This window comes from Hippoglossus stenolepis, chromosome 13 (assembly GCF_022539355.2).
Source record: "Hippoglossus stenolepis isolate QCI-W04-F060 chromosome 13, HSTE1.2, whole genome shotgun sequence".
Taxonomy (NCBI): domain Eukaryota; kingdom Metazoa; phylum Chordata; class Actinopteri; order Pleuronectiformes; family Pleuronectidae; genus Hippoglossus; species Hippoglossus stenolepis.
The window spans coordinates 17119152-17145037 of NC_061495.1; the positions used below are offsets into that span (position 1 = coordinate 17119152).

General features: G+C 42.4%; 2 protein-coding genes across 5 annotated transcripts in view; one reads left to right on the plus strand and one right to left on the minus strand.

Annotated features, from left to right (window-relative positions):
• Positions 1-16477: 16477 nt before the first annotated feature.
• Positions 16478-18693, plus strand: nr0b1 (nuclear receptor subfamily 0, group B, member 1). Its single transcript, XM_035175668.2, has 2 exons — positions 16478-17338; positions 18089-18693. Exons 1-2 carry the CDS (start codon positions 16672-16674, stop codon positions 18328-18330), a joined length of 909 nt encoding a protein of 302 aa, XP_035031559.2. The 5' UTR covers positions 16478-16671; the 3' UTR covers positions 18331-18693.
• Positions 18694-23430: 4737 nt separating this feature from the next.
• Positions 23431-25886, minus strand: part of il1rapl1a (interleukin 1 receptor accessory protein-like 1a) — a 165439-nt gene continuing 162983 nt past the window's right edge. For all 4 annotated transcript variants that reach the window (XM_035175667.2, XM_047342482.1, XM_047342483.1 and 1 more), the window contains one exon: positions 23431-25788. In XM_035175667.2, the coding sequence (XP_035031558.2) occupies positions 25067-25788 (722 nt within the window). In that variant the 3' untranslated portion in view covers positions 23431-25066. The remainder of the gene's footprint in view (positions 25789-25886) is intronic.

A 25886-nucleotide genomic window follows, 5' to 3' on the forward strand; every position in this document is an offset into this window, starting at 1 on the left:
TAATCTATGATGTCATTAGGACCGGGCTGTAAATCTGCAGCACGCAGGCAGACGAGCACCAAATTTCACACTGCGTCTGAGATACTGTTTCCTCCACTTTGTAAACAAAATCCAACGTGAAGATAAGAGAATCTGTACGACATGATTTATCCTGAGAAAATATTGTTTGAGCACAAATGAGGCACCTGGCATCGCTGCTGTAAACCTGATGATTTGCTTGGGGGGGGGGGACATGTTATTTTCCCTCTATTTAAAGTGCTTTCAAAGACCCTCCACTCCATTCCAGCTCAATGCAGCCGTGGCCTTCTGAGCCACTGTTTGATCAGCTTCCTTGTTTCCTGTCCAAACAGAGACCCACAAGAGGAAACCGTGTTTACCGAGCCGAGCACTGAGTCGGAGCCCTGTGAAGTCTCAAGGCCACAGAGACACATGTTTGGTATTTCTGCCTCTGTCCGGACTGAACATTCCAGGTGTATGTTAGAGGAACTGAGTCCTTAAAGACCTAAACAAAAACACGCTCACATATAAATATCATTCACCCAATGCCAGGTCTGACGGTGTGAGCGTATTCAAACAAACTATCCACAGACCTTGGGAAAAATGAAAAACAGACGTCTTATTCCTGCATAGGTTAAGAAATGTTTGAGGTGCTGAAGGTGAAGCTACACACTGCCGTCTCCTACGGAATATTTATCCACCTTATTGCACTTATAATGCAAATTTAAACTTTCCCTAGTATCAGACTGACCAAATATTTCACATTGTGTTTGACGTTTTTGAGTGAAAACACAATATATATATAGACATTTTTAAACTTAATTACTAGTAATTTTTTTTCCTCTGAGAAGAAAGGGGAGACTAAAGTCAAAGACTGAAGTAGAAGCCATGGCAAAAGAGCAGGGAACGAATGGGAGGCTGCAGTGAAATAAAGAACAAAATGGAGAAAAAACACACTTCTCTCATGGTCTAGCTATAAAACTAACAGGGAGGGCGAAGTGTTGGAGTGTTTTTCAGAGGTTCATAAAGTAATTTCCTTGTCACAAAGAGCTTTTAACATGGAGGGCGGTGGAAGCAAGGCCACAAGATTTCATATCAAAGCCAAGGTCCTGGATACACTCTCACTATTGTGGCTCTAATGCTATGTAGCACTCTGTGACTTGCCTTTATTTAAAAAGCTTTTTGTATGTAACCTTGTTAATTGGAACAGTCATATACTGTTTGCTTGTAATTTGTTCTGCCTTTGTGGCGGCGTGATTTAAAAACCCCTATCACAGTTTGTCAAGGCCCATGTCTTTGAGCTCTCTGTGGCTTAGACATGGATACAGATGCACACACAGACATGCACACAGACATGCACACATCTCCAGTGTTTTTAATTTTAACTCATGAGTGATCTCCTTTGCGACGCTCGCACACACACACACACAAATACACATTTGTGCCACACAAGAATTCCAGGCTACAGCTGGTGTATTGAGGGTCTTAATTCAATTAACATTTGTTCAGAAGCTGAGCTCTCGCAGCAAATTTCTCGCACGGCCTTGAGCGAATGTGTTTTCTTCCCAGATTACATCCACTGGAATGACCTAATGTTCAAGTGGCAGCATGCTGGAACATTCAATGACAGCCCTGCTCTGTATCGGGCTGATTGACACTGAGGCGTGTACCGTAGGTGGTGGAACGGGAGAACACACATTTCCCGGTCAGTTAGCCACTCAAGGTTGCAGGGAGCCTGCAGCGGTGCAGCTGACCTTGGCTAAGCTGGAGCAGACTGAGAAAGACCTTGAGAGACAGCGGGGCATCAGGACCTGACACTCAAAAGAGCTCGGGAACATAATGTGGAAATGCACGACTATATATTACAGTGCAGGGAGCGCACGTGAATGTGGAAGGCAACTGGCTGGAAAAACAGAAAAACTGGATTTCATCAACATAATCTATTACATATTTTGGAGTTTTTAACATTGATTTGATTTGTAGATAACTGAGATTTTACCTCGATTTTCACATATTTTCAGGTACAAATTATTGTTGAAATTTCAGGGCTATATTTTATATATTTTTGATTTTTCCTGCTTGTAATAAAAAGAAAAAAGATTCCGATTTTTATCACAAACATAATGACCCAACTTTCTGGAGTTTGTGACACATTTGATAATTAACTTCTTGATATGTCTTGTTTTTCATCTGCCTTCATGTCCTTTATATATATATATATATATATATTATAGTTTATTACCAGACCTTCATGAATGAATTAGACTTAATTATTTGCATGTAATTTTGATTTTCTGTGGAGTTTTTCAGTTTTTCAGAGAAAGTTGAAGGTCCCTTTTTTACAGATCCATTCATATACATTAATTCGTCAGTTGCTTTTGTGCGACAAGACGAACACTGAGCTACAATCCAAGCCCCAAGAAACCTTCATGTCCTGACCTTCCTTTCAGTGTTTTGTTGTGAATGTGAAAAACAGGATTAAACTGTAGATGGCATGTAACTCGTTGTTGTTTGCCACAGTCTGCTTTGTCAGGCATTTTTTCTTATCTGGCAGATCACATGGAAAACTACATAATCATTGTAAATCTGCACCATCGTCATTTTAAGGAATCTGATCTCCTCGGCTCTGGTCAGAGATACCAGTTTCTGAAATGAGGTCAAAGAGGCTGAAGTTTTGTTTTATCCACTCAGCGATAAACACATAATCTTTTCTTATACATATTCTTATTTATGTGCTTAAATCTCACAATGAACCTTTTATTGTGTTTCCTTCCAGCACTTTTACTGTTGTACAATATACATACATACATATTTTCCTGCAAAAAGTGTTATTTTTCTCTTGTAGAATGATAACCATCAGAACCAACATACTGCCACACAGTTCACGGTTTTTGAGTGCACAATATTTAGCCCCCCCCAAAAAATATTCTGTCTTTCTGACACAGTCTTTCATGTGATTTATACATCAAAAAATCTTCTAGCACTTCGACAGAAAGCTCAAGGTTATAAAAATTGGAGAATGTAAAGAATCTCTCCATTTGATTTTTAAAATCAGAAAAGGTTTGTGTATGTGGACACTGCAAGTTGCTCCCTGACTTACATATGAGAAAAGAGGCACATATATATATATATATAGAGAGAGAGAGAGAGCCACATAGCAAAGAGAAGTTACTGTTTGTATCTCAAAGCTTTTAGTGAAAGTTAATCTTTGATTGCTTCATGCAAAAGGAAACAGAAGCTAAAGCAATATAATTACAAGTTCTATGACAGGGCCGGATTTAACGGTCCAGGGGCCTCAGGGCAAAAATGAGCTGTGGGCCCCCATGGACCCCCTGTTTCTCCTGTTTTAGTTTGTAACTAATAGTAAATCAGTGACAATTTGACTGAGTATGCATTTATTCAATAATGTTCAACATCATCCGATTTGGAGTCTTCAATTTACCTGGGAGAACTTGCAAACGCCACTGAGAAAGACCCCGGACAAACTGGTATTTGAACTAGGAACCCTCTTGCATGTGAACACAATAAATACTGTCCTTAAAGCTGGATTTTAAATTTGAGCCCCTCTACAAAACTCTAGGCTTCATGGTGTCACTTTAAGCCACCTGTCAATTTTATTTAAACTGTTTTTTAATATCAAACATGTAAACTTCCACACAATAAAACTAGGGCCACGAGTCTGGGGCCATGTAATCTAACCTGAACTGCTGAGAAACAGAATGTTTGAATTCATCATTTTAGATTTAGATTTATTTCTGAAAGCCTGACCAACGTGTAAAACGTTCTTTTCTGTCACACAACTTGAATGATCAAAATAATCTCGTTAATTTCTAGTTGAATGCATTGGAAATGGAATGAGTAAAGCCACAGACTGTATCAGACGAACGGCGCCTGCTGAGGTGGCTCGGCAAAAGAACTACTTTTCTATAAACAGTAAGTTCAACAAGCTTAACTGTCATTTAGAGACTCTGGCCTTGGCACAGGCGAACATGTATATACAGCAACGGCATGAAAAGAGAGGAACATTATACTGGCACAAACAAATTGTAAAGAGGAGGCAGAATATTGTGCTAAAGCAATTTATCCAGTTAAGCAAGGCCAATGGATGAACTTGAAAAGGAAGGAAACGTAATGGGAAAGAACCTTGTGCTGAAAGAATCTCGGATTAGATTAATAAGAGCGAAATGTGACATGTTTCATAAACTTCGGGCGTGTCTGAAATTGGATACTTCAGTCAATGCACATACATGTGGTTCAGTGGTTAGCAGGTACACTCACGGGCTTAGTGTGTGCATTTTGACACGGTGGGGTTTTCTCAAATCAATGATGGTCTTGGTGAACTTACTTAATCACAGCTTTTAACTGTAAATCTAACCAATTTATCTTCTCATGGACACCTGGACATTTCCAAATGTATCTACACTTCAGGCCTGAACCCAAGCCTATTGTCCTAACTGCAAATTCATTTACTTTAACCCAAACTGCAGCTCAAGCCTAACTCTAACCATTGCATCTAACCCCAAATCTAACTAACTTATCTTCTCATGGACAACTGGACTTTTCTTTATTTACTGTATCTACACTTCAGACTAAACCCTCGTCCTAACTCAGATTCTAACCCCAACCAAATTCATCTACTCAGAAACAAACTGCAGCCCAAGCCTTACCCTCATCGTAGCTTCTAGTGGTCAGCACTTCACAGCAGGAAGGTTCATTTTCCGCTTCCTCCCACAGTTCAAACACAGGCAGTTTGGGGTAAATTGGCGAATCTAAATGACCCGTATAGGTGTGAATGTGAGAGTGAACGGTTGTTTGTCTCTGTGTCGGCTCTTTGATATGCTGGCGACCTGGTTTACCCCGCCTCTCGCCTCCAGCTCCCCCACAACCCTTACAGGAAAACTGGTATAGATAATGGATGGATGGATCATGAACTTTTACATAGTGCTGTTTTATCTATATCTGCGAGAAACTGGTTAGTGCAGCCATCAAATAAAAGAAAAAAACATGAAGAAAAGATAACAGACTGTATTCCCCAGGTAGCAGAGCAGAAAGAGTAGAATCACTGTATAAAGTTGCACAAAAAGCCGTCTGGAAAGGACTTCTGACGATTCAGATGATGATGATGAGCAATATCCCAGCGCCTCGTGAAAGCATGAAGTTGAATACTTTCAGGTCGCAATATTAAAATATAGAAAGCATTGCATTTTCAAGGCAATCACTCAAGTGTCACTGGAGCAAAGCCGAGCCAGACGGCGTGACTCACCGCCCGCACGCCGGCAAATCACTTACAGAAGTCTTTTTTCTCACTGTAGGGGCGTCTGCATCTCGCCGACAGCTTCACTGAGACTCTTTGGGGATGAGAAGTTGTAGCAGAGACGGACAAAGCCCCAAGTAAATGGGATATGACTCAATTAAACCACCACCAAAATGAAAATGTGGGGATTTCTCAGGATTTGAAAATTTCACATTTTGGATAATGTAAGAGCACAAGTCAAGAAAATATACAACATAGACCCAGTCGTTTTTAGACGTTTCGATAAAGAATTGTTGCAAAAATCTATAACTCATCATAAGCTGCACCGTCACCGCACAAACACAAATACAGATAAACAGCAGAATGAGACTGAGAGTTAGTCACCGTGCAGCATTAGTCACTTACAAGAAAGAAAGAGACCTTTATTTTCTAATTTCCACACGTCTATTCCTTCACCTTTCACGAACGCAAGCCTCCCCCCCGTTTCCCACTCACCCCTTCGCCCTCACCTCCCCCTCCCCCGTCTCCTCTTGCCATGCCAGCATTGTTATTAGTGTCATAATTTACCTCCTTATGCAAACATGACCCTGTCCTCGATATGCTGTAAGGCAAAATATTCATACTGTAGTCACTTTGAGACCAATAAAGAACGAGATAAGAGGGACATAAATTATCCCCCTGTACCTGCACTATTTCATATATCACTCAATACACTCACGACACACACACAGACCAACTCACACACACATGCACACACACAGATGCGTGCGTGTCTTCCATGGGTTTTCAGTGATGGCTCTACAGAAGAAATGAAAAAGGAACATGATGTCATTGTGTGACACATATTTGGATAAGATGAATGGATCAGCCGCGATAAGCAGAGATAGAGGGAAAGGACAAGTGAGGGAAAGCGAGATGAGGACACTTAAACGGGGCGTGCGAGTCAGGTGAGACAATCTGCATTTTAATCACTCGTCTACGTCTGGATGTGTTTTTTTATGACGCTGCTGTCGAGTAAATCCTCCGTGACTGGCTGGGATCATCCGGACGGGGGGTGAGATAACTGCGATGGAGCTGTGAGGTGAATATAGTCTGAAGTCGTGACGAGAGGGGATGAAGTGAACCCATCAGCGTGGCACCGGGGGGGATTGTTGTGCCGTGTGGATTCAGTAGCACATACACCCTGGTGGGTTTGACCTTGGCAGCCTCCCCTCCCTCCTCCCCACATGTTAACCCCCCCTCAACCCCCCCAGGGTCCCACTCAACCTTGGCTAATTATTTCATGTCCCAGTGGCATATGTTCAACACACAATTTATCCACAACAAGGACATTACAACTGCAGTGTCCCGCCTCTACACTGCCTCTCACTCCCTCTCCTCCTGTTATTGGCATTCTGCTGTTTATCTGTATTTGTGTTTGTGCGGCTACGGTGCAGCTGATAATGACAGTTTGACAAATTTCATTTAAAGATGTAATATGTTATAATTCTTTATTAAAGCGTATACAAATGACTGGATCTGTGTTGCATATTTTCTTGACTTGTGCACTTACGTTGTCCAAAATTTTTCCAACAATCGTCAAACCCTGAGAAATCCCAACAGTTAATTTGGGTTGTGGTTTATTTGCGTAATATCCAATTTACCTGTGGCTTTGTCCGTCTCTGCTACATCTTCCGGGGGAAAGGACGTATGACAAAAGAAAGAAAACCACTGCTAGCCAGTGAGCCAGTCAGCTAAGTTTGTATTGTTCACTCTTGATGGATCTGAATTATTCATTGTGCTGCGTAACGTAAATCATACACGAACATGAGTTGTGCCTGAGTTGCGTCAGGTAGGTTTTCTTTGCCAATGGCAATAAGGTGAACAACTCCCATGATCCCACGCTGCTTCCCGATGTCATCAAGCTAGGTCTTTTGATTTTGATTAAGAGACCCCTAGTGGCCATAGTTACACATTGTATCTATCAAGCAGTTATATTGACATTTTTTATACTAACAGTGATGAACCTACAGACAATCAACAGACAAATCTGCAGTTCTTCTCAGCTCTGTGAAGCGTTAACAGTCCACAACCTAACATACACTTTTAGTTGAGTCTTTTCAGTCTCATCACACTATTCTCCAGCTGCAGCGGGCAGATGTTTCTGCCTCTGTAGTTAGGATTAGTGGAGACCAGTAAGTTGAACATAGGGCTTAAATTCATTATGTGGCAAATATATGACATTAGGGGGCACGAATATCAACTTAAAGGTGAGCATATGTAAGTGTTGTGTTTGTGTTACCACCAAATAGCTCAACCATCAACTAAAGCAGATTTAATATTACTTTTAAAACTGTCCTTCTGTAAAAATTACCCTGTCTGTTGAGCAGCTTATTATATAACTGATATGTTGCATTTTATTATCAGACAATACAGAAGTATTTATGATAGGAGCAAAGAAGGAACTTGTTATATCACTCTGACCTTATCACTTGTTTTGGATAGAAAAGGATGTTTTGTGTTTCTACAAAACAGCATATTACAGCGTTTCTAAATTATTCTCCTCTGTTATTATAGCACCAATGTGCACACCACTTGAGCAGGTTGTACTAAAAAGCCTTCAGGTTGGGTCGAACAGAATAAAGCACTGTCTGAGGCAGCAGTGATGTTTAAGGCTTCAAATATAATCAGATGTGAGGAATTCTTCAGCACGTCACGCTGAAGCTGTGCGATTCATGAGAGAGACAAAAGCGTTGGTATTATCAGTGGTTTGAAAAAAGACTTTCGTCTAAATCCTCATATTCACGACTTTAAAATCTTAAAGTCTTTTCAACTAATCATTCCTTTCAGAGTTTAGATCACCGAGCAGCAGATTGCCTTATTACTGGGTCAATGTTCAAATTAATCTTTTAACGAGTGCAAGTTCCAATCAATCTCAGCAATGGGTGAATTACCAGAGTGAACAAACCAAAAGAAAGATTTTTCCCTTTATCTTTTTAAATAAATGACTGCACCAAATCAAAGTTAAATCATGAAAAGGTTTGACACCCTGTGAAATCCAACATCAACACACAGGTGGTTCTTGTTGGCAGCTGATCCCCGAGTTGTCTGGACAAATCTCAGACTCCCACGTTCCCGTGCTGGACAGTGGCCTGAGGCTGCAGTTTGAGGAGCATCATGACCCAGATGGACGTCACGAGGCTCATCACTCATCATATCTGCCCATAAAACTGAGATCTGAGTTAAAGACGACTCTAATAATGAGCTTTAAAAATTGTTATTTCAGTTTACTTCTCTTTCTATTGTCATTTTGTGTTGACAAAATTCTCAATACTCTGAAGTCCGAAGACAAATTGTAATAAACAAATAGTGCAAGGATGTAAGAAAACATCTCAAGACGGAGATGAAGTGGAGTATTTGAATTCTTTGAACCACGCCACTGTAACCGCATAGAGGTCAGACACTTGGTGAGCGCATGTCCTGTTGAGATTACTGTAACCGTAGGGGTGTCAGATCACAAAAACCTGAGGTGGAAAAAGTACAACAATGCTTTTTATTTCAGTAAAAGTATACAAATGTAAAAGAATGTTTAAAATGTAAATATACAAATAACAGTAAAAAGCAAGTTTCATCCTACTTAAAGGTACAGTGTGTAAGATTTAGGTGAAAGGGATCTACTGGCAGAAATTGAATATGAAATCATCCTAGTGATGTTTTCACTAGTGTGTTTCATCTAAATTGTACAAATTGTTGTTTTATTTAACCTAGAATGGGCCCTTTATATTGAAATACTTTATATTTACAGCAGGGGGCAGTCTTCTCTACGGAGGCCGCCATGGTTCTTGTAGTAGCCCAGGCTGGAGAAACTAAACACCTTTTGAGTTTTTATGAAAACTGAAGGCTACCACAGGTTCTCTCTCATGTTTGGAAGGGGAGGGTGAGGTGAGGTGTATTCAGCTGCAACATGCAACCTCACCACTAGATGTCACTAAATTCTACAGACGCTCAATTTCAGTCATCATTGTTCGAATCGCACCAGCAGTTGAATGGAAAGCCCAGCGCCAACTAGTGTTTTGGTTGTACAATGGCAGAGAAACGCCAGCGCACAAGTAGAAATGCTCACAACATGTAGGCTCCCTTGCATAGACGGCAGCGTAAGTTCAGTGCTGATCCTACGTAAAGATGTGAACCTGACTTAAGGGCTCACAGGCCAGAAAAGATTAGGAACACACAATGTCAGTACAGTATAGTAACTTCGCAAGTGTATCTGATGTTTTTGAAGGAATTACTAGTATCCAACACGATCAGATAAATGTGATTGAGAAGAGTATTTCCCTTTGAGATGTAGTGCACGGGAAGTTTAGTAAAATACAATTAAATGGAGATATTTAAGTTGAGTACAAGTACCTCAAAAGTGCACTTATGTGGTTGAGTAAAGTGCTCACTGTCTGGCTCTGCAGAAAACACTCCCATGAGTCATGTTTTCAGTCTCTTGTTTTGTCGACGGCAATGAGGTCAACACAGCACTGGATCAAAGCTGAAGATTTCCTGCAGAGAAAACCACTATATTTTTCATAATAACGGTTTCTGTGATTTCTAATGTTTTCATTATAGACTTGCAGAACTTTAAGGTGTTCAAATTATCGACATGTTTCATTTCTGAGACATTTTACCTAGAAAAAATAATAACACAAACCTCCAATGTCACAATGGAAAATAAGATGGAACACAAAAACACACAACATGACACAATACAACATTTTTTATCACAAAAACACAACCCAGCAACAAGCTGTAACAACAAAAATCATTTGTACCTGGCATTGAAGCTCACATATACGCCGCTTTGTTTTGTTGTACATGAGGTTCATGGGGTTAATATACCGAACTACGGAGCACCATGTCACAAGCGTGTGTTACGTGCCTGTGTGCTGTTTACCCACATTCGGTGAGACGTTGACAGCTGAGGTAAACAATGAGAGAAGCTGTTTGTTCAACGAGAGCTTGTTCTGTATCACTGAGCTGGTTTATTAACTCTCGTTCTCACTACATGAATCTGACAGCAAACTCCAGAGACAGGGGTTCGTCCGCACATTATTATAGCTCAATGGTGTTATCTCTGTGTAGCCCTGTCTGCTAGAAACTATGGTTGTATGCAGTGAAATTGCATCAGAAAAGATGTTGTCAAGGGATTGGAATGGAATGGTTTACAGTTTTAATTCGACATAATGAAGAAATGATTATCATCCCTGGAAAGTTGCAAAAAATGTTGATCCTGAACATTTCAGTAAAACGTTCACTGATGTATTTAGTTCCTCTTCTGTATTTAGTTCCTCTTCTGTCAAAGTATTTCATTTTGAATTATTATATATCCTTGACGTGACTACAGACTTATCGAACGTTCTTGTGGCGCTGGCAGCTGCGGTTTAAGGTTAGAGAGATCAGGGTCTTGGTGTATACAGAAAAAGTCAGTCTTTTTGTCTCCACAGTCAAGACTCAGGATGTGAACTCTGAACTCTGATTCAGTGTTTTTGAACATCCGCCGCCCACCTTGACCACCTCCCTGCAACGTTACCTCTGACCCCAATCCTGTCGGCATTGATGTTTTTCATCATTGGTAATAGTAATACATAGTACTCTAAAAAAAATATTTGTGCGTGACAGTTTTTTTCGCCTTAAGAATGAAACAAATTCTTTCTCCAATTTACGACAGAGTGGTGGTTAAAAAATGCTACTAAGTGCACCTTGAGTTAAAAGATATGTTGTCGAATTGAAAACTGTGAATCTGATGATGTTGATTTAATTTATATTGAGTTTTAAATTATCCTTACAGAGGCGTAAATGACACTTTGACACTGTGACACACAGGATTCTGTCTTGGGAGGAAACAGTGGAAGTTGGGTTGACTATAACGTTAACAGGGAAGTCATGGATGTGGTGGGTTTCTTAATGGTATTCAAAATAATATATCGTTAAGAACTTTTTCTTTGAAGTGACATGATATGATCACCAAGGTAATGACATTACACAGTAGCTAAAATCTCATGCATTCAAATAATATTAATTCTAACCATCAAGGAGCTTCTTTTCACCCCTGTTTGTTTGTTTGTTTGTTTTGTTTGTTTTAAACAAGAGTACACAAAAAACACTGAACGGATTTCCACAAAACTTGGTGGGAGGGTGAGGTATGGGTCAGGGAAGAACCCTTTAAATTCTGGTGCATATCTGGATCCAGGAATTCTTTTTATCTATGTTTAACGTAGTGAGACAGGGCGTTTTCCAACATTTTCAGTTATCCCAGGGAATAATAAATGTATCTTGGTAAGTTTAACCTGGCACATTTAGGGAACTGATATCTATCAGTTTGTGCAATGTGGTGCAGCTTGATTGAATTCAAGGGCACAATTGGTCCTTGGTGGAGGTATGCCCTCTACTGTGTGAGTTAAAAATATATCATAATGATAAGGCCTTATCCTCTGATGTGACATGATGCGATTACTCTAATTTGAGAACCTTAGGAGAGATTTACAAGAATCATGGTGATGACACTATACACAGCATCCAACATCTTGCAATAAGAAGATAGAGAAGTGAAATTACTGATAATTTTTAATCCATCATCTAATTTCTTGAAAAATGTTCACAAAATAAATAAAGACAAAGTTCAACATTTTTTAAATTTAACTCCGCTTTCAATCCAGTACATCTAAAGCAAACTTGTCTTCTTTCTTCCTCTCCAACACACACACACACACACACACACACACACACACACACACACACACACACACACACACACACACACACACACACACACACACACACACACACACAAACATGCACTTTCACTCTGCTGTAAGTTGGCGACATGAGTCCTTGGAAAGTGCAGTATTCAATTTGAAACTATTATGGAGACAAGGACACAGTCTTTTATGTGAGCAGCCACAGAGAGAAAATGGAGGCAGTCACTATAGCAACCGCCAGGAGAGCGCCCAACAAATCAACAAACAATGCAGTACAAGACTTTTTTCCAGAGGAGCCATTTAATGCAAAGCCTTGAATCATACAAAGTTGTCCTCTTAAGTTTCTGAGACCTGTCTCGGAGTGTCTATGGCCCCGAGTGTTTGGTAAAAAAACCTTTTGTTTTTCTCCACACTTGTCTTTCAAGGCCGGCTCGGCTGAATTTGCCAAAGAGCTGTCTTCTTGGGTCACGGCAACCTCAGAGTTTCATTAGTGAGATCAGCCTTCAGGAAATGCTCACTGCTGCAGAAGTACATGGCATAACAATACTCGCTCTCTGAAAACACTGTGTTTAAGTTCAGCGTAACTGTGTAGAAATTCTAAAGGTGGATTCAAACACTGTGTCAAAATAAGTTTCTCTTTCCTCTCGTCGATTCAGCCGAGGGGTCGTTCTGAGGAATAATGGATATGAGATGATTTTCAGCTATTGAGTGGGAGTTCAAAGCAACGGAATTGACTTTGTCTTTCCATTTTTATTCCTGCGTGTTGCTCTCACGTTCTCATGCTCCCTCGTCTGTGCAGCTTCTCTGGTTCTGACCTTGCTCTAAATTTCATAACTGGCCACACAGAGCTGAAGCAGCACGGTTGTCGCTGTGCGACTCGGACTGTCTGGGTGTCAAGGCAATTTGTTTAAGAAATACTGTGCAGATCGCAGACAGCGATGCATGCATGCGATTGGCAAAATCAATTAATGTGTCCAAAATATTGCTAACTCTCTGGGATCGTGTGCGTGTGGTGATATTTCAGTGCCAACCAGTTTGCCGATTTGCAACAGAGTAGTTTGTTCACATCTAGACGAGGCCAAGTTGAGTCAGTGATGCAGGGACATGGTGGTTTACCAGTTGAAGACACACAAACAGGATGCTGGGTTTTGTGAGAAGTCAGCTCATATCCTAAAAGTCTGATATGTGATAGGGCTGAGAAACGGGCCTCCCCATGCAGACCCATTTTTTAACTGGGCTCGGGACCAGCAGGCACGGGGCCAGAGAAGGAGTCTGCTCCATTTCACAGAAAACTGAGCGCAAACTTGACTTTTACATCTGATACCATGACTCTGACTATTTTATATCATGCTATAGCTTCTAGAAAACAAACTTTTTGGGCAGTTTACACATTATTAATTTTTTAATTTAAAGCTAAAACCTGTAGCACCAAAAGATCTGTGTTATTCAACTCTTAAAATCCAGATTTTAGCCTAATTTCCTCTTTAAATTATAATCCTTAAGATTTTCCCACGCCTCAAAGGTGAAATTTAATCTGAACCAGTTACCAGACCTTCAGTCTTATCACAATTCAGCTGCAGAAAGTTAGAGGTCACTAAGTCTTTGAAGTTGGAAGGATAATCTCAAGTGTTATGATTTTCAGAAAACAAACACACAACTTGTTGTCATTGGCGTAACAATCAGAAGACAAAACGCTGCAGCAACAAATAACATGGCCGCGGGGGAGCTAAGAGAAATAGATAAAAAAAGAAGCTGTCAGGTTGCTGCTGATTCAAACAGTTTCAGCCACGGACTGTAAACAAAGATGGACAACGTGGAGTAACATCCTCTTGATCACCCCCTGGTGGCTGGCTGATATACAGGACATAAACCCTGCCTCCTTCATGTTAGTGGATGGGACAAACAATGAAGTTTAGGTGTTTTTTATCACACTGATGTTTGTTCAATTGTTTATTTGTGTTTCTGGTGGGACGCTTAATTTCGGTCTCCGTTTAATTTGTGTTATTTCCATTTTACCTGCAGTTTTGCCTGTCTCTGCTATAACTTGGCTAACCTGGATAAAACTGTTAATATATCACCTCATCTGTGAACATGATTTGCATGTGAGTCGTTCCAGGTAGAGTTTAATTGGCAAGGGTGGTGAAGACAACAACTCCCATGACCCCACGCTGCTTGAAGACGTCATCAATCTAATCTATCTATCTTTTGTTATTGTTTTGACTGAGAGGCCCCTAGTGGCCAAAGTGACACATCGACGGTTTGATTAATGCTACAGAACTGAGGTAAAACATCATGATTGAAAGCTGATACTGACGCCGGATTGGTCAAGTGCATGTGCTCCACACCACGATCACTACTGTGTAGACCTAAAACCGAAAGATGGCAGCACTGGTATTCAGGATATTTTAGCTTCAGATTTCTACTACAAGCGGATGTGGAGACATGTCATCCATCTATAGCCCATCGTCTTTGGTCCTCAGATCATGGTTACAATTGCTCTTTATTGACTTTGTATCGTAGCTGCTCTTTTGTGGACTTTTCTGATAAAGTAGCTGCTCTGGGACGGTTTGCAGTAGTCAAACGAAATTTCTCCAAAGTGCAGCCTGATATGTACTCTCTTTGGACCATTTGATTGATCGTCGCTAGAATATAAAATAAACCTCTGTTGCTCTCACCAGTATGTTGCTGCACACACTGAACCTGGCGTCTGCAGGGTTTGAGTTTTTCAAGACATATATTATTTGCTCCGTCAGAGCGAAGATGGTGGAGCGGCGAGCTACCTTGTGCAAAATTGCCAAACAAAAGGAAGAAATGGAGGACCCTGTGAAAACAAGAGAAAGAGTGACAGAGCACCGGAGCTCGTCTTTTCAACTCCTGTGCTTTTGCAACAAGACATAATGTAATCTCTCCTTGAGACGGAGGGATTGTTATAACCTGCGCTGGCTGGGCCTTGAGCGAAGAAGAGACGGGCTGAGTGAAGGCTGTTTATCCCGCGGTGTCCTTGATATAAACATGTGAAAAATCTCTCTGTTTTCTCTCTCAGCTAAATCAATACAAAGACATTTGGCCTCTGAACAATGTTGAAGCACTACTGCAAAAGTTTTTCATCCTGCCTCCATTCACAGCCGCGTCCTTCGACGAAACAGAGCAGGGGACACTGAAGTCCTGCTCACTGCTATTTCATTAATGTTGCCATGCACTCAATGTCATCCTTTCTTTACACCAAAGACAACCTTCCGCGGAGACCTTCACGTGGCAATGTGAGGGTATTTTGTTAGGTGGCTGCACCAAAACTGCCTGAATATCCGGACCTCGAGTCAAGACCATAGGTCAGGATACTGGCTAAAAGCTTTTTTCCGAACAAATTCCCTTATTACGACGACTCATCTTTGCTTAGTTTCTGTCTCCTCCGTAATCACATCCAATTTCCCCCCTTCCTCCCTCTCCTTCTCTCTCTCAGGTAGCAGTCAACCCTAACCTGTGATCCCTCTTAGGAGCAATTAAGATAAACCTCTAATTCATCTGCTTTATCCCGACCTGTCGTTCTCCGTCTCTCACTCACTGACCTCCACTCCTCCTCTCTTTCAAACCGCCCTCCCGCCCTTCCCCATCTGTGCTCTCTTTCTCTCTCCCTCTTTCAGCTGCTCCCCATCCTCCTTCAGTGACAGAGGCAAGGAGAGCACTGAGTCATGACATCATAATTCACCAGCTCCTGTTTTCACGGTTAAATCAATATCAGTGTGTCCGAGTCAAGGTTGGACGTCGGCCTTCACAGCTCAGCTCTTCCTACTTTTTTTGCCCCCCCCTCATAGAAAATCATATAAATTTTCCCTAAAATAATTAAGCCTTCAGATCTGTCGCTGGCCTATATTTTTTACCCGGCTCCTGCCTGATAAACAGCGCTGCCAGAGAGTCAAGGTAATGCTGAGAATAGAAGCCGGCTCTGATTTCTTGTCTGTCTCTGCCTCCTCTCTTTCCTTTTTCTCCTGTCTCACACAATTAATAACATAATCACTTCTATTAACCAGCAGGCCTTTTGACTGTTTGCATGATATTGAGCATTGTGCCAAAAATGTCACATATTTTGTATTGTTTTACTTTAACATTTCACAGGTGAGCAAAAGAATTGGTTTGTATCATTGTGTGGTGGGGTTTCTTGCAAAAAAAATGTCCTTTTGCAGTGCAGTGCATCTGTGAGGGCACTGAAGGGGGCGTTAAGTGTGTGTATGCATATATGTGTGTGTGCATGTGTGTAAGTTTGCACATGTGTGTACGTGTGTGTGTGCATATGAATACGTGTGTATGCATATATGTATGTGTGTGTGTGCATGTGTGTGTATGTGTGTGTGTACATATGTGTGTTGGCATGTATGTATATGCATGTGTGAGTATGCAACAATGTGTGTGTGTGTGTGTGTATGCATATATGAATATATGTGTGTGTATGCATATATGAATATATGTGTGTGTGTGTGCCATACAGAGCAGGAGGTGTGGAGGGAGGAGGTGCCAGAGTGCGTGGAGGTGGACCATGCACAGTGTGAGCAGGCTGTGTGACAGAGGAGCAGACGGGAGCTCATATAAACGTGCTGCCTTCGCTCGGGGCCATCGGGGGATAAGAAAACAGCGCTACCTGTGTCACTGACCTCCGGCTGCTTCAAAGCGCAACAGCCGAGCTCCGGCTCATGCAGAGCGGCCATGGCCTCGCTGGAGGGCTGCCGCTGCCGGGGATCCAGCGGCCGGAACAACAGCAGCATCCTCTACAGCATTTTGAAGAGTGACAGCCTCGTGAGCACCGAGGAACAACAACAACAACATCCACAAGAACAACAACAAACACTGCAACACCTGCTCCACAAGACCTCCTCCTCCTCCTCCTCCTCCACCACCGCAGCCTCCTCCGGCCCGGCCTCGCTGCAGGAGCTCCGGCAGCAGGCGTGCTCCTGCGGCTCGGCGCGGCGCCGGGGCGTCCTCCGCTCCCCGCAGGTGACGTGCAAAGCGGCGTCGGCGGTGCTGGTGAAGACGCTGCGCTTCGTGAAGAACGTGCCGTGCTTCCGGGAGCTGCCGGAGGACGACCAGCTGGTGCTCATCCGCAGCGGCTGGGCTCCGCTGCTGGTGCTCGGGCTGGCGCAGGACCGCGTGGACTTCGAGACCACGGAGACGGTGGAGCCCAGCATGCTGCAGCGCATCCTCACCGGCGTACCCGAGCGCCAGACCGAGCCCCCGGCCGGGCAGAGCAGAGCGGCGGCCGGGGTGTCGGTGGTGGACATCGAGGCGATCCGAGCTTTCCTGAAGAAGTGCTGGAGTGTGGATATCAGTACCAAGGAGTACGCGTACCTGAAAGGAGCCGTGCTCTTTAACCCGGGTAGGTCTGGGTTTGTAAACTTATTGAACACGGGTGACACACATGAGTACAGACTGTCAGAGCATCAGAGAGGCTTTGTCATGACAACAGTTTGTGATGGAGCGTATATGTGCGTCAGAAGTTTAATTTAATCAGAAATTAGGGTCCTAATAAAGAAACGTGTAGTGCGTAAAGACAGGTATGTAAACCCGAGGGAGTCACTTTGGGTTGAATATTGGGGGGTTGAGGTCAAATACTCTGGATAATTCCTACATTATTATATATGACCAATATATATTTGCACGATAATCACTTAGAAATAACCCTATTTTTTACGCCACACTTGCTAGATAATAACCAACAATAACAATTTGGGTGAAAAAAAGTTATTCTTTGTTGAAACCAACCACCTTATCGTGTTTTATAACAGTGGAAATCAGTAATTCAGTGTGACAGTATGATTATCAGTGATTATTGTTTTTTTTTACATGGCTGTTTTGATTATTGGGGAGGTTACCCCCATCCATCTGTAAATTACGCACTAGATAGAAAGATGTCATTAATCTCCCTGAATTTTATAGTCCATCTTTTGTCTAATCCCATGCAGGATTTTGGATAAATAACTTGTTAATAACAGCCTCTCACTGAGAATGTTTTATATTTAAGTTGTATGAAAACCTTTCTAAACGTTTCCCTCCACTGTCTCACCTCCATCTCCTCCTCCCCCCACCCCCCATGTGCTCTGGCCTCTCCTCTCCATCCCTGACCCAGATCTGGAGGGTCTGCGCTGCCTCCACTACATCCAGTCCCTGCGCAGGGAGGCGCACCAGGCTCTGAACGAGCACATCAGGCTCATCCACCACGAGGACACGACACGCTTCGCCAAGCTGCTCATCGCCCTGTCCATGCTGAGGGCCATCAGCCCGCCGGTGGTCGCCCAGCTCTTCTTCAGGCCCGTCATAGGCAGCGTGAACATCGAGGAGGTGCTCATGGAGATGTTCTACGGGAAGTGAAGAGGAGGTTCAGGTTCAGCTGCCATGTGGACTGAGAGGCTGTGAGAGAGTGAGGGCAGAGGAGGAGGAGGATGATATAGGGACTGAAATTTACAATTTACTACTGCTGTGTGCGGGGAAGTCTGCAAAAAGCTGTGAGACAACCAACACAGGCAAGAGACTGTGTGTGTGTGTGTGTGTGTGTGTGTGTGTGTGTGTGAGTGTGAGAGTGAGAGTGAGAGAGAGAGAGAGAGAATGGCAGAGAGCATGTTGAAGGTAGGATATGTTATAATAGAGGAAAAATACAAAGCAGCTGCTGGAATTCATAATTTATTTGTTTTTATATACATTATTTTTCTATAATAATAAAAGAATACTCTCTGAGCTGAGCTGTTTTTGAAATTGATTTATTACTGTATGTCTATGTGTGTGTGTGTGTGTGTGTGTGTGTGTGTGTGTGATACTGCTCTGTCATGACACAGTGGGAAATCAGTCCCAGACAGTATCTTATACAGGAGATAAAATGTCTCGGTGTGTAAAAAGTGATAACCACAGATCTGAAGTGTACCACATTTGAGTAGTTGTGTTGCAATGTAGAAATGTTTACAAGTTCTGCATTCGAGTTTTACTTCAGTCAAATTATAGGCTAGATGTACTCGCTTAAAGATACATTTAAAGATACAAAATGAAAAGTACTCCAGTGTGAAATCAGTCCCAGACAGTATCTTATATAGGAGATAAAATGTCTCGGTGTGTAAAAAGTGATAACCGCAGATCTGACGTTTATCACCTTGAGAAATCGGAAGAGTTTGATTACGTCATCTATAATCACAAGGCTGCAGTTATTCACACCAGCAGTTCAGTGTCCAGCAGGAAAATCTGAGAGTTCAGGAGTTCGGGACACGAGTGTGAAACTACAGTTCCTCTAAATGCTGTTGAAATGCCAGGTTAGACCGCCAGAGTGCAACAGTACACCACATGCAGCCATTGTGTCTCTCTCACACACACACTCACACACACTCTCTCTCTCTCTCACACACACACACACACACAGTTTCTTTCCAGACAGGTGCAGGATGCAGAGATGGTGCAGTAGAAGTGCCTGAGGTAATGTTCTACCTGTCCCTCCAACTCTGGTCATTACAGGGTGGAATTTTCTGGATGCACACCAAACTGCCTCCAGCGAGAAGAAAGTAATAATCTCTCTCTTCCCTGCAGAGGAAACGCACCAGGAGACGTGCGCTGGAAGGAAACAACAGCTATGTCAGTATTGTGGTGTCTTCATACAGCATTGGCTCCCGTTAATTCTATAAAGGCTGCATGTGATGAAACACCGTTCAACGGGAATGTTCACCTTGGGCTTCCTGCTGTTACAGTACATACAGTCTGACCAAACGGTTTTATGGAGCCGAGTCCCCGGACGCCTGACTCCCGCCTCCAGCAGCTATAATAGTTAGTCACTGTTCAAAGGCCAGATGGTCTCAACCTGTGCTCGCTCCCTGTGGCTTTGTTTTTAAGTATTCTTCTGGGCAGAAGGTGACTATTAAACATTTAGATGTGCCCTCACTCTTGGATTATTTACTGAAACAGAGGAGGAAGAAGTACTCAGGTCTTTTACTGATGTTAAAGTAGCCGCACTGCAGATTAGACATATGGTACAAGTCTAGTATAGGCTAGATGTATTAGCTAAAGAGTAACAAAATAATGTGAATTATATTACAAGATTAGCCCATAGTTATTGATGGAATCATGTGTGAAATGCTTTAATATTGCAGTTGGTAAAGCTGGGGCTAATTTGAATACCTTTGTATATATTATAGCACATCATTTATTTGTTGATGATATTTTGTTGTGTTTATCTGAAACTGCAAAGTAACTAGTAATCACATTCAAACTCAAATTAGAGTGCATACCTTCCGCCAACGCTCAACAGTCCCCTGTAATTTAATCAAGCTGCACCAAATTTCACACATTCATAGAAATCAGTTCTTATTATGTGCCTCCTGATTTTATTCATCAAGAACCATGAATAATTCCGAACAAATGTCATAAAATGTCACAATGTTACAATGTCAAAATGTTAAAGAAAGTGAAAAAGAGTTCCTGGATCAGCCCTGTGATCTGGATCCACACCAAAAATGTAATGGGTTCGCTCCTGACCCGTACCACATTAAGTACAGTACTTGAGTATTTAGTTACCTTTCACCACTGCAACCAAATAAAGAAGAGGAGGAGAACAAGATCGACAGACATTTTCTCTGCTGAAATTACAGTTAGAAATCTTTTTTGTATCTCTCGCTCAGAGTAGCACCAGCCCATGAAGTGACACCTTGATTGTGGACGTTAAAACTGGGAGCACTGCCATTAGCTGTTGTGCAGAGTTTAGAAGGAGGCCTACAAACTTTAAAAAGCAGCAGGGTTTCTGAGAGTAACGGCCTTCTTAATGAGAGTGATGGCAACAATATGTCTGATGGGATTGAATAAAGCTCTCCTACACCAACGTTTATTAGAATCACAAACGTGGGTTCTCGTAAGAAACTCTGGTTTATTACGAACTCACTAAGTTGTTACCTTATCTGCCAGAGTATCTGCTGTCTGGTAGTTATGACGAATGGACAGCATACCAAAATTAAATTGAAATTATTTCTAGTTTCTCCAACAAAAAAAAACACACAGACAGATGTTTACCAAGCAGATGGGTTTTTAAAATGCACCTCTAAGTAGCAATAACGTTACCTCTGTGCTGTTTCTACCCAGTTCAGTACAAATAACCACATGCACAGTATGAGTATGGATTCACACTGAATTTAAATAGTTGCAGATAAAATTCAACAGCGCGATGGAAATATGAAATATTGATGCCATGTGATGTCACCTCCTGGTGGTGCTGATTAATCATTGCACCCTTTGCACATTTAGCCACTGTGGACTCTGAAGATATTCTCCTTCCCGCCTGCGTCCTCTACATGTTCCCTTTCCCCGGGACCTATTTTCTCTCCAATTAAGTCCTTAATTGCGGTGGGTAATGAAGACTCTATTAATCCTGTGTCTACTAATAAAACTCCAGCTGTCCGCTTGGAGGCTGCCAACGTGCAACAGTCACCAGCGTCAGTGCGGTCGACGTGCTGTGTGTGTTTGCGTGCCTCCAACTGTTGGCATCTTTTATTCAAATCAATTTCAGTGGCGGTGGTTTAATTTATTTCTTTTTTTTCTACTGATGCTGCCATAACTGTTTTTAGTTTGTGATTGCAAACCAGCCCCCTCTGTGCACCGAAGCACTGACACAAATGTCCATCGTCTCTCTATTAATGCCGACACTCTCTCAGTCTCACACTCTCTCCCTTCCTCTGCCTTTAACTCTGCCAGTGTATCTCTCTCTTTCTTTTCTTTTTTTTCCTCTGCCCCACTTTCCCCTCTCCTCTGTTCTCTCCGGGGACTGAGAGGGAATCAGAAAATCTGCTTTCTGTCTCTGTGTTTACCAACGCTCACTCACAAACAGCCCTTGTAGGTAGTGTTTATCCCCAGGAGAGGGCACTGTTTGGCAACACTCAAACGCCACTGTGTTTACGTTGCCAAGCGAGTCAGGCATCAAGTGAAGCTGCCTGACTTTGAGCCAGACGTACTGTATATTTGGCTTATATCGCTGCGTTGTGAGTGTTTACTGCTCCTATCTGACAGGCTGGATAAGGAGGATGGGGAGAGAGCGAGGGAGATGCCATGTAATAAATGTCTCCAGCCGCTAATGAACCAGGGAAAAGGCAATTACATGGTATGCATTCGTCGCTACAAGACCCAAGACCCCCGCCCCCGCCCCTCCAATCAGAACATTTTAAAAGGTCAAACTCCGATCACAAGCTCCATTATTACAAGCTGTCTAATTGTTGACTCCCCCTTTTGCCCACTGCATTGACATTACGCTGCACATGTTGTAGCGTTGTGTTATTTCTTTCTCAAAAGTGAAGGAATAATTGGAAGGATGCAAACGTACATGTGGACATTAGCTCCATCCCTCTGTCCTCTGGGTTCAGCAGGTTTCACTGTTGGCAAAGCATATTTCCCACTGTCCCCTCAGAGGTTTGGTATTTGGATTCAAAACTGAAATGAATTCACTTTGTAGTTGTAAAACAAAAGAAAGAGAGGCTGTGTCATAGACTGCAAATAAAGATGAACTCAAACTGTCCAGAAATGAAGCCAAAATATCCCCAATACTAACGCTATCTTGAGCATTTGGAGCCTGAATCTGCAAAAGTGGTGGTGGGGAGGCAATGAGATACGGTATCGAGGTCCCGCTGATACAGCCCTCAACCAATCCTGAGCAAAATCATATGTTTCACCGTTTGCATCACTGCAGGTATCAACAAGTTAGATTAAAGACTTTTTACGAGCATAATGAATGAAATTTAGGATCTATATGTCAAATAGGACAGACATGAAGGAATATCAGAGCCCCAGATTTACTTACACTTCCCCATAATTCAAAAATATTGTGAGATATAGGGAATAACCCATGAAACGGCCGTTATCTCTCAAACTTCAGGCAGAGACAGGAGGTATCCATATTATTTCCCACAGCCAAGCTCAGTGTTATGAGATATACTCTGACTGAGGTTTTCGTAAACTGTGAGCTATCAGTTCCACAGTGGTAATCTCATTTTAAAGCTGTACAAGAACTAGCTAAAATGACAGAAACCATTGTGTGGAAAAATGTATTTTACGTGTACTGCAAATCTTTATTTTGGCCCATGCCCCATCCACTAACATGGAGGAGGCTGATATTTATGACCTAGACTGCAGCCAGCAATCAAGACACTTTGGATTCACTTCTGGGGAGCTGTGATGTCGTCCAACATTCTATGATCTGTACATACAAACACACTGTTTTCATGGTGTTTGCTACTATTTAACTACTGTAGTTTTGTAGAGTTGGTCACAGTTTTGTTCTGATCTTCACAAATTCAAGTCACTTATCAGTTCCATCAGGTGAGTGTCACGGACATCATGAAGTCACAGACAGTGATGGATTCATCATTTACGTGACTGTTGATCGTGATCTGACGAGTAGCAAGTTCTAGAATTTACTGCCAACAAAGAGTCAAGCGTGGACACAAAAGAAAACCATCAAAAGGAAATCAATGTTTTTAATGTGCAGTGAGAAAGTAAGGGCAACTGATAATGATTGTGTTTCTATAAAGATAGACATTTCTTTCCAAGTGAAAATCGTGTTTATATATTTATATAAATATCTATATTATATATAGAATACATATCTATTTGCTATGCATACTCAAAAATCACACCTTCAAATATATTTAAAAAGTCTTTCAAAACACAAATTATTTTCTTTCCTTAAACATGAACTATCCATATGAACCAAAGTAATTATCAAGATGGGAATAATATTTTGTTTAAAAACAAACAAACATTGAAAATGCTTTACTTTTGAATCTAGAACAGTAGAGGGCATATTTTTTCATGTGGGATTCATAAACCACCTTAATCTCTGAACAAATCAGGAATCACGTTGCAAGGATACAAAACCAGCATGACACTTATACACAAATCCCCCGCTCCATGGTCAATGAAATGCAAATCAATGTGACTTCTCAAGCAAACTCTTTTCTGTTATAAAAATAGAATTCTTTTTTAAAATAATCTACAGATTTCTTTTTAAGGTGAGGCATTTCACTATCACTCTAAAACAGCAAGGCTGTTCATCTCAGTAGAAAATATGACGCTTTAGAGAGAGATCTGCCAGTCTGTCGGTCCGTCTGATTGGAGAGGACTAGCACTGCCCCCCCCCAGCCGCTCCACCTGCTCGCTCTCACAGGACGGTGAGTTTCCATCAGCTCCTCCTTCTTTTTGCATATTCTATGATTTTTTTTTTTTTGTCGAAAGAGAGTTTCCTAGATGCACCCTCTGACAGGTGAACAAAAAGAAGTTTCAGCTCCTCGAAGCTCCTGAAATGTCCAGGCGATTCCAAAAAGTGTTAAAAAATGTTCTCTTAAACTACACAAAGATTTAAAAACAAACAAACAAACAAACCAAAAAACACAACAGCGCAGGTACATGGACACACTGGCTTTCCAAACAAGCGCGTTGAAAGAAGAATAAAAAATAACCTAAAAAGAGATAAAACAATATAAAATATACAACTGTTTCTAACAAGTTAAAGCAAAGTCCTACATTAGAGAAGGCAACAAATAAACATGATTGAATGAAACAAAACAAAAAAAAGAACAAAACAGGAAAACACTGATGCTACAAATAAATTGAAATATATGTACAAGACCCTGTTTTCCTTGTTTGTATGTATGCACATTTGTGAGTGTTTGTATGGGTGTGTGTGTGTGTGTGTGTGTGTGTGTGTGTGTGTGTGTGTGTGTGTGTGTGTGTGTGTGTGTGTGTGTGTGTACACAATTGCCATAGAGTGTTGGTTCTTTAATGTGGAGTTCTTGTGAGTCCGTCTCTCACTAGAAGAAGAAACAGTGTCTTCGTTACACCTCCTGTAGTTTCACATAGAAAACATCTCCTGTAACACAGGTGCAGTCCGCTTGGAAAAAACAAAAACAAAAAAACCAGAGCAGCAGGGTCCAAAAACCTGCTGTGACTCCATGACTCGCTGCTGGTTAACAACAAATGGATTCCCAAACGCTTTTCACCAAAAATGGTGAGCATGAACCGTGTCCCTCCCCGACTGAGCCCAGCCACGTCTGACCCTGATTGATCCCCTTCCAGCCGACGCAGAGCCCGCCCATCATTACCAGATGACACTGGAGATGCTGGTTTCCCGGGGCAGCAGAGGGAGCATGGCGTTGTTGGCGTGCGCCTCCTCCAGGCTGTGCTCTCGGCTCTTCCCGGGCGGCCTCTGTCCGTTCAGCAGTGTCAGTGGGATGTTGCAGTAGGTGTGCTGGTTCCCCAGGGAAGAGAGAGGCGGCAGGGTCCCTCCGGGGGGTAAGTCATACTCGTAGCTGCGGTAGTAGTGTTTCTGCCTCATGGTGGTGTGGTAGGTGTTGTGGAAGGTGGAACGCAGCTCCGGGTGGGCGGTGGCCATGGCGGTGGAAGTGGCTGCTGCCATGGAGATGGCGGAGACGGTCTGCAGCTCTCCGAAGGGGCCCTGCTCGCTGACGTCCAGCGCCGGCTCGTGGGTGAGCATGGGCACTGTGCGCCTGAACGGCATCTCGTACTGCAGCTGCTTCCAGAACTTGGAGTTGAGCTTGTTGCTCTTGGGGCCGCGCCACTTGATGACGGTGAGGGTTTTAATGGTATGCTTAAGAGCCTCCACCTCCTGGTAGTTCATGATGCCGCGCAACTCGGCGCACTCGATCAGGATGACTTTGATCTCGCCGGTCACCAGCATGTTGCGCAGCCGCGTCTCCAGCTCAAAGATGCTCCAGCCTCGCCGCACCACGTAGTTGGGTGTCATGACGATAATGAGGCGTTTGCTCTGATCCACGCAGCGTGCCACATCCTCTATGTAGGCTGCAGGAAGGAAGGAAAAATACAAAGACGTGAGAGCTGAGTGATGTAACTTTAGAAGAGTTTCAGCCAAAGAATTAAATGAGAACAGGACAATGACA